The sequence below is a fragment of the Dama dama genome, chromosome 12 (genome assembly GCF_033118175.1).
Source record: "Dama dama isolate Ldn47 chromosome 12, ASM3311817v1, whole genome shotgun sequence".
NCBI classification, from domain to species: Eukaryota; Metazoa; Chordata; class Mammalia; order Artiodactyla; family Cervidae; genus Dama; species Dama dama.
In genome coordinates, this window is record NC_083692.1 from 65,422,272 (window position 1) to 65,434,280 (window position 12,009).

The window sequence follows — 12,009 nt, forward strand, 5'->3', positions numbered from 1 at the left end:
GACTAGGGTGTCCATAAGCCTTTTCAGACTAAGAGAGAAAAGAGCGGTAGAATCAGGTCGGGGGCATATCCCCCAAGGAATGGTGGGAGCAAGAGGGGGCTGCAGCCAACCTCAAGCTGTCATGCAGAGAAGGCTGGCCCAGGCTGGGGACTAGATGGGTGAAGCCAAGTTCCCCAAGGACTAGAAGAGGACAAAGGCCCGGAGCACAGCAGGCCAATCCCAAGTGCATGCACAGGTCCCGGGAGTTCTGCGGGGGAGGTGGGGGGAAGCCAGCAGAAACATGAGAAGGGGAGTCAGAAGGATTCCCACTCTGTCATCACAAAGACAGGACCCAAGAAGTAATAAACTCCTGTACACATTTGTTCCATATTATAAATACACATTATATACAAAATAATGTTATAAAATGTAGAAAGGTCAGTGCTTCTGATTCTTAAATTATTGAAATACTAGACTCCAAAATAAACTACAAAAAAAAAATAAAAACTCATATTATTGATTTCTGAAGATCGGCTTCAAGGGTAGTCCGGGGGCAGTAGTGGGTGTGAGCAGAGCCCAGGCTCGAGGCCGTTGGAATGGGCTTCAAGGAGGGAAGGATCTGGGTGTCCACAGCACCCAATTTCTCCCTCACCAGAATTTCCATCATCTCTGCCTAGAGCTCCCCAGTTAGGCCTGGTGCCCCTGGCTGGGAAGAGGGGCAGGCCCTCCCCCATCTGCTCACAGGAGCCTGAGGCATCCAGGGCCAGAGGCTGTGGAAGCCAGGGAAGGCTTACCAATATCCTTACCCAGAGAGCCCGGGCCAGGGAGAGATGGGGTGGTGTCAGGAGCAAGGCCCACATGCAGTCGTTGGAAGCATGGGGCAGAAAGTGCTCCTCCTCTCCACTCCGGGAGCTCACCTCACCTGCAGGGACACTCCTGCCAAGAGCTGCACCAGGTGGCTTCCCGGCTGGCGGAGGGCTCTGCCCTTACTGGCCTCCTTTCTCCTCTCTGATTTGGACCCAGCTGTCGCCATGGAGCCCGGGCCAAGGCACTTTTGGAAACACAGATGCCAGTGGAAGCCAGAGCATCTCCAGGCCCCACGGGACCACTGCCCCTCCCTCTGGAAAATAGGCTGGAGCCCCAAGGAGCCCTCTGAAGGCCACTGCTGGCAGGGCGGGTCCAAGTGGCACCTCTCCTCTCCTCTGTTCCCCTGGCTGGTGCGGCTACCAATCTGATGCCAGACAGACACCCAAAGATGTGGAAGGGTACTGCATCTCTTGGCAGGTTCACAGTCTGTCCAGTTCATGCCATTCCCTCTTCCTCCTGAGAGCAGCACGTTGCATATTTAAAATGTCCCATCCAGGATGCAATGTAAACAATGCAGAAGGAAGGTCCAGCTGCTGGGGTGGAGCTGGGATGTCCTGGGGAGGCTCCTGCCTTATACCTGGGGGGCATGTGGAAAGTGAGAAAGTGGGTTACCCTGGGGTACCAGCACCCCCTCCACGGCTGCCCTGGGCCTCCCTGGGAGAAGCCAGTGAGGCAGGTGGGGTGAAGAGGATGTGGGGCAGCCCTCCTGGTCTTTCGGCCCAACACATACCCATGCCTAGAAGTCTGTGCCCATGACGGGGTCAGTGAAGGAAGCCAGTGAGTAGGGGCAGGAGGGGCCCAAGGCAACCACCCTCACCCACCAGCAGCTGGGAAGCAGCTCCCGGGAGCTGGCCAGGTGCCACGGCCGCCCAGCCCAGCACTAACACAGCAGGAAGAGACCGGGCTGGCTCACCACCGCGGCTCCTGTTTCACACCCTCTGTGGCAACGAGGCCAGCAGAGATCCAAGGGCCACTGAACCAGGCCTGCCAAGGAGGGGTTCCGACCCACCCTTCAGGAGCAGCCCCTGGGGTCTAGAGTAACCAGGCCACTTTCTCATTCCCTAAAGGCAGGAGGGCACATGCTAGAAGGGAAGGCGGGCCCATCACTCACCTCTGTGGCAATGACACATTCATTCCTCTCTTCTGATATCAAACACACAGACTGGTACATGGAGTCCCTGGGGGAGCATATGGCTGATATCCGACACTCTGGCTTTTCACTGAGGGAACACAAGACACGCTGGTGAGGGAGAGATGAGCAGAGGTGGGGCGCTAAGCTGGACCCTGGAGAGCCAAAGGGAACTGGCCAAGGTGGTTCCGGGAGAAGACACAGGGATTGGGGATACCCAGTGCTAGCCTGGTAGGCAGTTGGGAACAGGCCTTGAGAGAGCCACAGAGGGTCTCAGGTCCAGAAAAGGCCAGTTTGCCACTGGAGGCAAGCCATGCTGGGGGGAAACTGGAGTCACAAGTGACATAGTGTGGACATTTGACATTTGTGAATGAATGAATGAGTGAATCGGAAGGAGGGATAAAAGGAGGGATAAAAGGAGCCTGGAAGAAATCTTATTGGATTTGTAGCCTGTCAGTGGCAAGAGCCCCTGTTTGCTTAAAAGCAGTCAGGGGCCTGGGGCCAGCCTCCCACCTGTCCTGGGGGAGCCTAGGCAGGACTGTAGGTGTGTCCCCGGGAAGCCCCTGGGCCTCCAGGTGCTGCTTACCTGTGTATCCGCAGTGGCGCCTTCTCCCCTAAGCTCTTATCACTGTGGGAATACTTCCCGGGCAGGATCCCCCGCCCCAGGAGTCCTGGGGCCAGATTATAGTCCAATGTGTGGTTCTGCTGTTTGCCACAGTTGGACTTGTCCAGGCCACAGTCTACTTCCAGCTCCTTCTTCTGGTTTGTGTTCTTGAGCTGGGCGGTGGGGATAAGGTTGTCCTTCTGGAAGTCCGACAAGTTGTTCATGGCCTCCCTGCTGCCGCCGTCGGGCCGCCTGAGCCGCAGCTGCCGCACTGCCACCGCCACCATGCACAGTAACACGAGCACCACCACCAGCCCCACGCCCAGGGACACGGCCACCCAGGGGAAGCTGGGGGGCATGCTCATGGGGAACTCGCAGCGGCTGCCCATGAAGCCATAGGGGCAGTTGCAGACGAAGTTGTCAGGAGGGAGGCCAGTGTAGCATGTGGCCCCGTTGAAGCAGGGTCCTGAGGCACAGGCTTCGACAGGCATCCGCACCTCGCAGCGCCGGCCAGAGAAGCCGGCCGGACAGGTGCACACGAACCCATTCTCCAGGTCATGGCACGTGCCACCATGGACACAAGGGCTGCGGGCACAGTCGCTGATGTTGATCTCACAGTGGACGCCAGTGAATCCAGGACGGCAGCGGCACATGCGGTTTGGACCTCGGTTCAGGCACTGGCCCCCTGTGGGTACACACGGGCCACAAGTCAGCCATCTCCAGGAAACCCACCTGCTCCCTGGAGCAGAGGGTGCCCCATCCCAGGAACCAGCTCCCAGCTCAGGTCCTCCTGCCTCCAGGACACAGCCAGCATGTACAGATCCCGCTACAGAGTTCTTTGCATGAAGAGTCAGGAGACCCCGAGTTGAGGATGACCCTGGTCCTCTACGCCTCAGTGGGCTCATGTATAAAAACCACTGGCTGCTTACAGAGCTTTACAGTAAAATCAAGCAGATATGCTTGGGTTTGAATCTGAGCTGTTTCTCTCTAACTGAGGATCTGGCACCTGTTGCTTTATTTTATTTCTAAGCCTCAGTTTCCTCATATGTTAAATTAGAGAAGAATGCTATAGGTTGTCTTTCGAAGGTTAGGTAAAATAATGCATGAAGGCATGAGCCCATGCCTTATGTATAGTAAATGCTCAAATAAATGTATTATCATTTCACTTAAGCGTCACAACCACATGAAAGACAGAGGACAGGTAGTACATTTTCCCACTTGGTGATGAAGAAACTGTGGCTCCAGGGAGTTAACTAGTGACTAGTCAGAGAGCAGATTCCATCTCAGCCCTTCCGGTCCCTCTCCAGCCTTCTCCCCTGCACAGTCCTGTCTGCCTGTCTCCCAGATGGTCACCAGTAGACCAAGGAGACAAAGAACAAAGACAACATACTTGGTGCCCCCCAAAATGTTGAACATTCCAGACACCTTAAGGTTATGGGTTCCCCATACCCATGGGGCAAGGTGAGGCCTCCATGAGCTGGGCCCTCACCTGCTTAGCCTCCTTCAAGGAGGGACATGAGGCCTTCAAAGTCCCTTTCTCGAGCCAGGACTTCTTGGGGAGGGTCAGAGGCCACCCCAGCCAGGTCAGGACATGGGAATAGGAATGGAAGCCAGGCAGTGTGCATACCACTTCCTCTCCAATGGCCTGCACGCACTGCTAACCTGCTCTTCTTCCAAAGCCACCCAGATGATCAACCAAGCTCTTCAGCATCCAGAGTACATGCAGATCCATCTCAGCCTGCCCAGAATGACACACAAGGCCTCTCTCCTCCTCTTGTGACCCTCCCTCACCAGGAAGCTTTCTTGGCCCCAGGGCCGATCCATCAAGTTAGCAAGACAACAGGACGCACCATTGGCACATGGGTTGCTGGTACACCTGTCCACTTTCTTCTCACAGTTGGAGCCAGTGAAGTTGGGGGGGCATTCACAGGCGTAGCTGGTCCCCTGGTTGCGCTCCCGACAGGAGCCCCCATTGAAGCATGGGGAGTCAGCACAACTCAAGGTGCTATGTTCGCAGTGCAGGCCATAGTAACCCGGGGGACACAGGCAGTGGTAGCCGTCCTCCTGGTCCTGGAATGAGAGCATAAAGGGGCCAAAGTCAAACCCTGGGGAGCAGGGATTCATGGCTGGGACCTAGCTCCCACCTGCCCATAGTGCCTGCCCATGGCTGCACATTCACTGGCCGCCTGGGGTGGGGATGCCCGGGTACCACCTGGCCAGAGCTCTGCCTTTCTGGGCTGGCCTAGGCCTCACCTTACAGCTGCCTCCGTTGCGACAGGGGTTGCTATCACACTCGCTGAGCTCCAGCTCACAGTCTACGCCAGTGTAGCCTGGGCGACAGGTGCAGGTATAGCTCCGCTGCCCGCTGTTGGAGCACGTGGCCCCATTCTTGCACGGGGAATGGTGGGTGCAGTAGTTGAGATCTGTGGAGACAGGAACCGACTGAGCAGAGCCAAAAAATGGTCTCCACCTCCAGGCTCCATGGAGTGCAAGTTCACTGTCCATGGTTGGACCTGGCACTTCAACCCAGTCTTCCAGGTCCAAATACCCTTATTCTTCTCTCAATGAAATCATGTATATCGAAGCATCTAGAACCACATCTGAGGAGGGCAATCAATCAAAATTGAAAAAACACAGTTGGACACCTTCCTGCAGGTAAGCTCACAAACACATAAAGGTAAGGAAGAGGAGGGGACAGCAAGGCCACATGTTGAGGAGGAAGTCAGAAAAGGTTTCATGGAGGAGGGGCAGCTGAGGTAAGCCTAGAAGGGGGCTGCAATTTCAATAGGTGGAAAGAGTAGAGGGAAGGCTAGAGCCACGATAGGTGGTTACCAGGCTTTTTTCAAAAGCGGAATGTGTTACGGGGGTATTTTGAAATATAAGTCTTTGTTTTCTTATTTGGGGAGGACAGGGAGGGAGAACCAGACAGTGCAAATACAGGGACTGTAAGGGCTATGTTTGAATAAGACGAGTATATGACTGTGTCACCTGGGAGCAAATGTGGGGAGAGGAAAGAGACATGGCAGGAACCAAGTGTGTGTGTGTGTGTTTGAGGGGAGTGGAGGGGGGACAAAGTGATACACACACACATGCACAAAGAATACAAGGGCTGAATTCCAAGCCCCTTGTTGCCAGCAAGTCAGGGCCCAGGCAAGTTCTTTCTATCCTGGCAAGCGTCCTGCCCACCCTACCCAGGCCTATGCTGGTGTCTCCATGGCAGCAGCCACCCCATTTGACCCTGAAAATGGGAGGAACGCGCTGCAGCTGGCTATGAGGATGAAGGAGAAAAGGCTCCCTCCCCCATCACTGGGGCTGGCAGACCCCCGTACAGCCAGAAGAGTGACCGGCCCCCTGAACACCAGGAAGACTGTGGGCTCAGGCAGCTGCCTGGCAAGTGCTACCGGGGAGAACAAGGGAGGCTGTTTCTGCCCCACCGAGAAGGCGGTTAGATGTCACTCCGCCCAGAGGTCCCCCGCACCCACAGCCTCGGGGCAGCCCGTGGGCACACCCCACCAGACAGCTGTTTAGGGGAGAGCTGCTCAAACAGCCCTGGCAGGTAAGCAAACACTTAGGGGGTTAATAGGTAACTACAAGGTAGAAAGAGGAACTGAGCCCGGCACCCCTCTCTCTGGCCTTGTTGGAATTTATGAGGCCACCTTCAGGCTGCCAACTTGTCACCCTCCTGGCTTCTCCAGCCACCCTCTCTCCCTAGCACCCGAGGAAGAAGGACCCACCAGCTCATGTTAAGCCAGTTGTTAAGATCCTTCCAAGTCCCAAACTCCTTGAAGGATAATGGGAAAGTTCAGCAGTCATCAAGTAGAAAGGTCCAGGTGACAGCTCTGGTTTCCACCCCCAGCCCATCCCCTCTCTCTGCCCTGACTCACCTTGGTCACAGAACAGGCCTCCCCAGCCCTCATCACAAGTGCATTGCCAGGGGGTGCTGCAGGTGCCATGGCGACAGCCATTGTGGGGGATGCATTCGTTGCACAGGCGGCCCTGCCAGCCCGGGCGGCAGCTGTAGAACAAAAGACAAGCTGGGGGTGAGGTGAGGGCCTGGCCAGGGGATGGCTCCCCCCTCACAGCTTCCGGTCCCCTACTCACATGCACTCTGCAGGCTTGCTGCAGTAGCCGTTCTGTTCATGACAGCCAGAAAGACAGATAGCTGAGGAAAGAAAACAGGGCTGGGTGAGGGCAGGATGCCAATGACTCTGAAGTCCTACTCTCCCTCTCCTGCCCTGGGGGTGCCCCCAGCTCTCCTGGGCTCATTTCCCACTCCTGGCCTCCCAAGGGAGCCATGGATGACTTAAAGAGAAATAATGGTACAGGGAAGGAGAATCCAGTGCAATAACGGGGTCTTTGTGGACTTAGCATGATGGGGAGGAACGCTAAGAAGAGAGAGGGCAGAGTCCAAGCCTGTCCTAAGCATCCCCAGCTGTTCCTGAGGCCCAGTTAGTGGACAGCCCAGACTGCTCTCCAAGGGAGGCAGACTGCAGACGACAAGATGCCACTGTGTTTGTTCCGGGGACCCCCCTCCAGGCAGGTGGGAGCTTGGCTGCTTACGCTGTTCGCAGTACTCCCCAGTCCAGCCGGGCAAGCAAGACAGGCTGCCATCTGGCTGACACACGTAGTGGCCGAAGTGGTCATTGCGCTTCTTGCATAGACGTGAGCAGCTGTCCCCATAGTAGTTGTCACTGCAGATGACCCGGTAAGAGTAGCGCAGCCTTGTGAGAGGGCTGGTCTGCTCATCCAGTAACCAGTTCTGGCCCACAGCTAGGGAGCCCTGGATGGCGATCTTGCTGATGAGCGCGTCTGGTGGCAAGGCCTCTGAAGGGGCAGAGGGCCGGGTCAAGGAAGGGCAGCCAGTCCCCAAGAGTGCCAGCAACTGCTGGGTCAAACCAGTTGTCCAGATGACCCCCACCTGCCAGCAAGCACAGGCCAGAGGAACCCAAGGGTCCCATTGCTTAGCTGCTCTGTATGTGCATGTGCAGAGGGCCTGATACCATTCAAAAAGGGGACAATAGAAGGATGTTAAGATATCCCAGTGTTCTGGAGGCAGATAGGCAGGGGAAAGAGGAAAAGAGGTCAAAATGAGGGGATAAAAGAAAAAAAGAAAAAGAAAAGTTCTCCAGGCCTTTGAGGACCTTGGGAGCAAAGGGTCCTCTGGTGCCCATTCAGGGGTTCTGCCCTCAAAGATGGGTAATGCTTTTCTTTTTCCTTTTCAAAGTGAGAATTGTTGTGCTGCTGAAATATCCTTTTCCTCTGTGTCAGAACAACATCCCAAAGCCATTATTCCCTTTCCAAAGGAGCGGAATTCGCGAAAGGTGTAAAATACAGGAAGGGGCCCGTCAGCGGCGCTGGCAGCTTCGGCCTTTCTCACCGCCGTGCTCCCCGCGTTCCCACGCCAAAAATAACCCGCAGGAAACGCAATTGTGCTCAGAGTCCAGGCAGCGGGCGGAATCCGAGCGTCCAGCGCGGGGCGCAGCTCCCGGCCTAGCTGAGCGTCCTGCCCCCCACCCCCCACCCTGCACTTCCCCCGCCTATTGATTAACTCTTTCGGCGCTGCGCCGTGTCGCCCCCCTGTGGCCGCGAAGCGAGCTACTCACCTGGCCGCAGGTCATCTCCTGGTGCGTGCCAAGCTTCAATAATGAGTGAGAAGGTACCCTGGGAACAGAAAGGAGGGGGCGGGGGAAGACAGAGAGATGGCGAGATGAACAAGGGATGGTGGGGGTGCCTTTCGGCAGCCGGTTTAATTAATCTAATTGCAGGATACAGTTACAGCACCCGGGTCAACATAACGGGTCTGCGCTCAGCAGCGCGCGCGACCAGGGAAGGCGAGAGAATCCCGGGTAGGAGGAGAGTTGAAGGAAGGGGTAATATACGGGAGAGTCTTTCGGAGGTGAGGAGTAGCCGGGGTGGCAGGTGATGAAAATCGTACCCCAAGATCTAGGAGAAGATCGGACGTAGAACTGGGAAGAGATAGACTGGTGAGAGCCTACAGGAGGGTGAGGTCCCAGGAAAGAGTCGGAAAGAAGGATCAGAAAAGGGTGCCCCCCCCCCTCTTTTTTTTGGAGGGAGTGAGGAAATCTAGAGAGAGGGTTTGTTCCCGCGGAGCCCCCTTCTCTCGTGACCTCCCAATGCGCCCAACGCTGTACTCACCGGCCAGGTGAAATTGAAGGGTAGTTGGAGAGGGTTGCGTCCCCCGCCGCTACTGTCGTCTCCGACGGCGAAGGAGTTGGTGCCCAGCACAGGCGTGGAGACGCTGCCGAAGGTGCAGGGCCCGGGAGAGACGACCGCCTGGAAGTGCTTAAGGCAGACGCGGAAGAAGGTTCGGCAGCCGGGTTCGCACGGCCGCCCGCTGGCTAGTACGCCGCGCTCGTTGGCAAACTCCTGCAGCTGCAACTGGAAGACTCCGGAGCCGGCCGCGGGCTATTGCACAGGGACCAAGAGAAGGAAGAAGGGGAGCGGTCAGCTCGGTGGACGCCCGGGGCTCAGGCCCCGGGCGCGGTGGGAGGGAGTGGTGGGGACGTTACCTGCTGCCAAAGTGCCACCAGCAGCAGTAGCGCCCAGCCCGAGGCGCGACGAGACGCGACTGCCATCCCCCGGGGCGTCGCTCTCTCCACCCGCGGGCGAGGAAGCTTTCCGTGCGTCCCACCGCCGGAGGGGTCCCTGAAAATCCAGGCTCCGCTCGGGGCTTTCCTTCCGCCTCTCCTTCGCGCTAACTGCGCTCCAACTGCCGCGGTAGGTAATCCAGGTGAGGGCGGCTGGGTGGCAGCCGCTCTGAGGACGTGTCCTCGGGTTAATCCTGGTGCTGTAAGCAGGCTAGTGTCCGGGTACGCGGCACTGAGGAGACTTGAGCTGCGGCTCTTGGCCTCGCGTTCACTGACCGCGCTCAGCGCCGCTACTGAAACCTGCGCTCTCCCGAGCTTTCCTTATATATATTGGCTCCTCTCTTCACCCGCCTGTCACTCAGACTCGCGGTCACTCTCCCCTCCCCTCGGGCCTCTAGCTGCTACAGTTCCAGCGCCGCCCGGAGGGGCCTCCGCCCCCGCCTTCCCCCCTCCCCGCCAGCCAGTCAGGCACAGGTCCCCGCCCCTCTGGGCCGCTCTCACTCAGCTCCTGGGTCCCCCAGCTCAGAGCGTGCCGAGGTGACCAGTTCTCCGCGATTACGGGGTTGCAGGAGGAGACACTGGCTTCGGGAGGACTAGGGGGAGGACCAGAGGGAATGGGGCGAAAGATGAGCTAATGGTTCCCGGATGGTGGTAGGGGCGGAGACACTGGGGAGTCCCCGTGGGCGGTGTGTCCACGGCCGGCGTTAGTTACCTGCAGCCCTTGAGCAGGTAAAGGGAACTTAAGCTCAGAAAGCGAAACTATCGCTGAAGGACTCGGATCTCCTTCACCCTCCCGGAGCTTCGGGAGCCCTGACGTCGTCGGCCCCCAACCTGTGAGCGTCCACCTGCCCGCGTACCCTACCACCACCCTGCGCAGCAGGGAAGCCAGCGGACGCATTAACATCTCTGTGGCCAGTGCAGACTAGGCGAGGGGCCGAGCGTCCAAGGCTCGGGGGCTCGGCTCCTCCACCTGGTGGGCATCTCCCTCCCCAGTTGTAGGGGGCGTGCCCAGCGCGTGCCTCCTCCCTTCTGCTTCCCGCCTGGGCTCGGCGCGTGCCAGTCCCCAGACGCGTGGTCCCCGTGCTGGGGGTAAGGGGGCGTGGTCCTCAACATAGAAGAAGGGGGGCGCGTCCTCAGCTGTATGGTAATAGGGGTCTGGTTCCGCTTTCAGCGCCTCTTCTCACCTGAGTTTAGCTTCAGCTCCAGTGCCCACATTCTCCCCCCACCCCAACAGCCTCAAGCCCCGGCCCCCGCGTCCTGTCGCTCCGTTGGGGCAAGGGAGGAACTCTCCTGGCTTCAGAGTTGGCTCAAGCCACCAGAGTCCAGGTGAGGGGCCGAGGTCCGGCAGACCCGGGTCCTCTTCTCCTTGGGTGGCATGTAGGTTGGAACTGGAAGCGCGCGGACTCGTTTGAGTTTCAGGCGGCTTCCCGCCGTCTTGCCTTCGCGTCTTCCCTGGGTGGCCCCACTTCTCAGAGCGGCGGCAGTGTAGCTGCTTTCCCGGAACCGGCGTGATCCCCGGAGGCTTTAGACCCCGGAGGGCCGGCTTCTCCCAGTGTCGGGGGGTGCGGGAGAGCTCCCCTCTGCGACGCTGAGGGCGGCGGGGCCCTGTGGCTTCAGCTGTCAGCCCGCCCGCACAGCTGCGGCTGTCGTCGGGCGATAAGATCGGTGCGGGGGGAGCAGGGACGCGGCGCGAGCCCGGGGGAGTCTTGGGCGGGGGCACGGCGCAGAGCCCAACAGCTGCCCAGATCGAGTATGATCCGTTTTTTTTTTTTTTTTTTTAAAAACTTGAGGGTGGTAGTCAGGATTGGGGGAGAAGGATGAGAAACAAGAGGTTGGGAGCGTGGGTTGGGGGAGGGGCGAGGTGAGGAGACGGGCTCCGGGGTCCCCCACGCACGGCCACCCCTCCCAGCCACCATCTGGCGCGAGCGGGTTGGCGTGGGGAACCGAGGTGGGGCGGGGGCCGGCAGATGGGCCCAGGCTGCGCTCCAGAGTTAATGTAGGTTATGGACAGGCGGAGTCCCCAGGCCCGAGGGAGGGGGAGCCCGGGGTTGGCCTCCCAGCGATCTTGACAAGTGGGTTCTCCGCCCATACCCTACGGGTCCCTTAGTCCTGCCTAGGGTACCAAAGAGTGCCCCTCACTTTCCTCTGAGGTGGTATCCAGCCCTATCTAGTTCTGTCCTTTTCAACCCAAAAATCCTGGCATGAGAGTTCATTAATAAGAAAAACAAACAAACAAAACCAAAAACCTGGCTCCTTTTCTGGCTCTGACTCTAGCCTGACACTCAAGGGAAACATCCAGTCCCACCGGAGACATCTTGCTCAGTATTGGAAGAACACTCTCCATCCCTCTACACATCCGGACTAATGCGCCTAAAAAGCACTTTACAAACAGTCAAGGACCAAACACAAACATCATCATTATCCTCAGAGTCAAGAATTCTTGCAAGGGATCCAAGAAATATAAGGGTTAAATTATCTTCCTCATCAAAAGGTATTCCGGAAGCACCTATTTGCTAAGGGGTGCTGTCCCAGAAGTTCATTTACTCCCCTAGGACTCTAGGATGTGGTCTTTGGCCCTAAATACCCACTCCAGTCTGCTAGGGTCCAGCTTTGCTCACATTTGCTGAGCAGTGGCGGGTGGCTTTGTGGGCAAGAAATAAAAATGTGAAGACTTTGCAACTGGTGCTCCTCCACTTTCCTGCCACTTGGAACTTGTAGCCCAAAACGTGTCCTGGGGGCTGTCAGGAGCAAGAGGCTGTGAGGGTGTCAGAGGAGGAAAATCACAGTGGGGTGGGACCCACGAGCATGTGTGTGGACCCTGC

General features: G+C 57.7%; 1 protein-coding gene across 1 annotated transcript; it reads right to left on the reverse strand.

The window, feature by feature from the left end:
• Positions 1–347: 347 nt before the first annotated feature.
• On the reverse strand, positions 348–9,551 carry DLL4 (delta like canonical Notch ligand 4). Its single transcript, XM_061157543.1, has 11 exons — positions 9,110–9,551; positions 8,736–9,005; positions 8,183–8,240; positions 7,140–7,403; positions 6,681–6,741; positions 6,464–6,594; positions 4,833–5,002; positions 4,430–4,649; positions 2,562–3,264; positions 1,958–2,066; positions 348–1,423 (listed from the first exon to the last, which is right to left on the reverse strand). Exons 1-11 carry the CDS (start codon positions 9,173–9,175, stop codon positions 1,418–1,420), a joined length of 2,058 nt encoding a protein of 685 aa, XP_061013526.1. The 5' UTR covers positions 9,176–9,551; the 3' UTR covers positions 348–1,417.
• Positions 9,552–12,009: the final 2,458 nt, after the last annotated feature.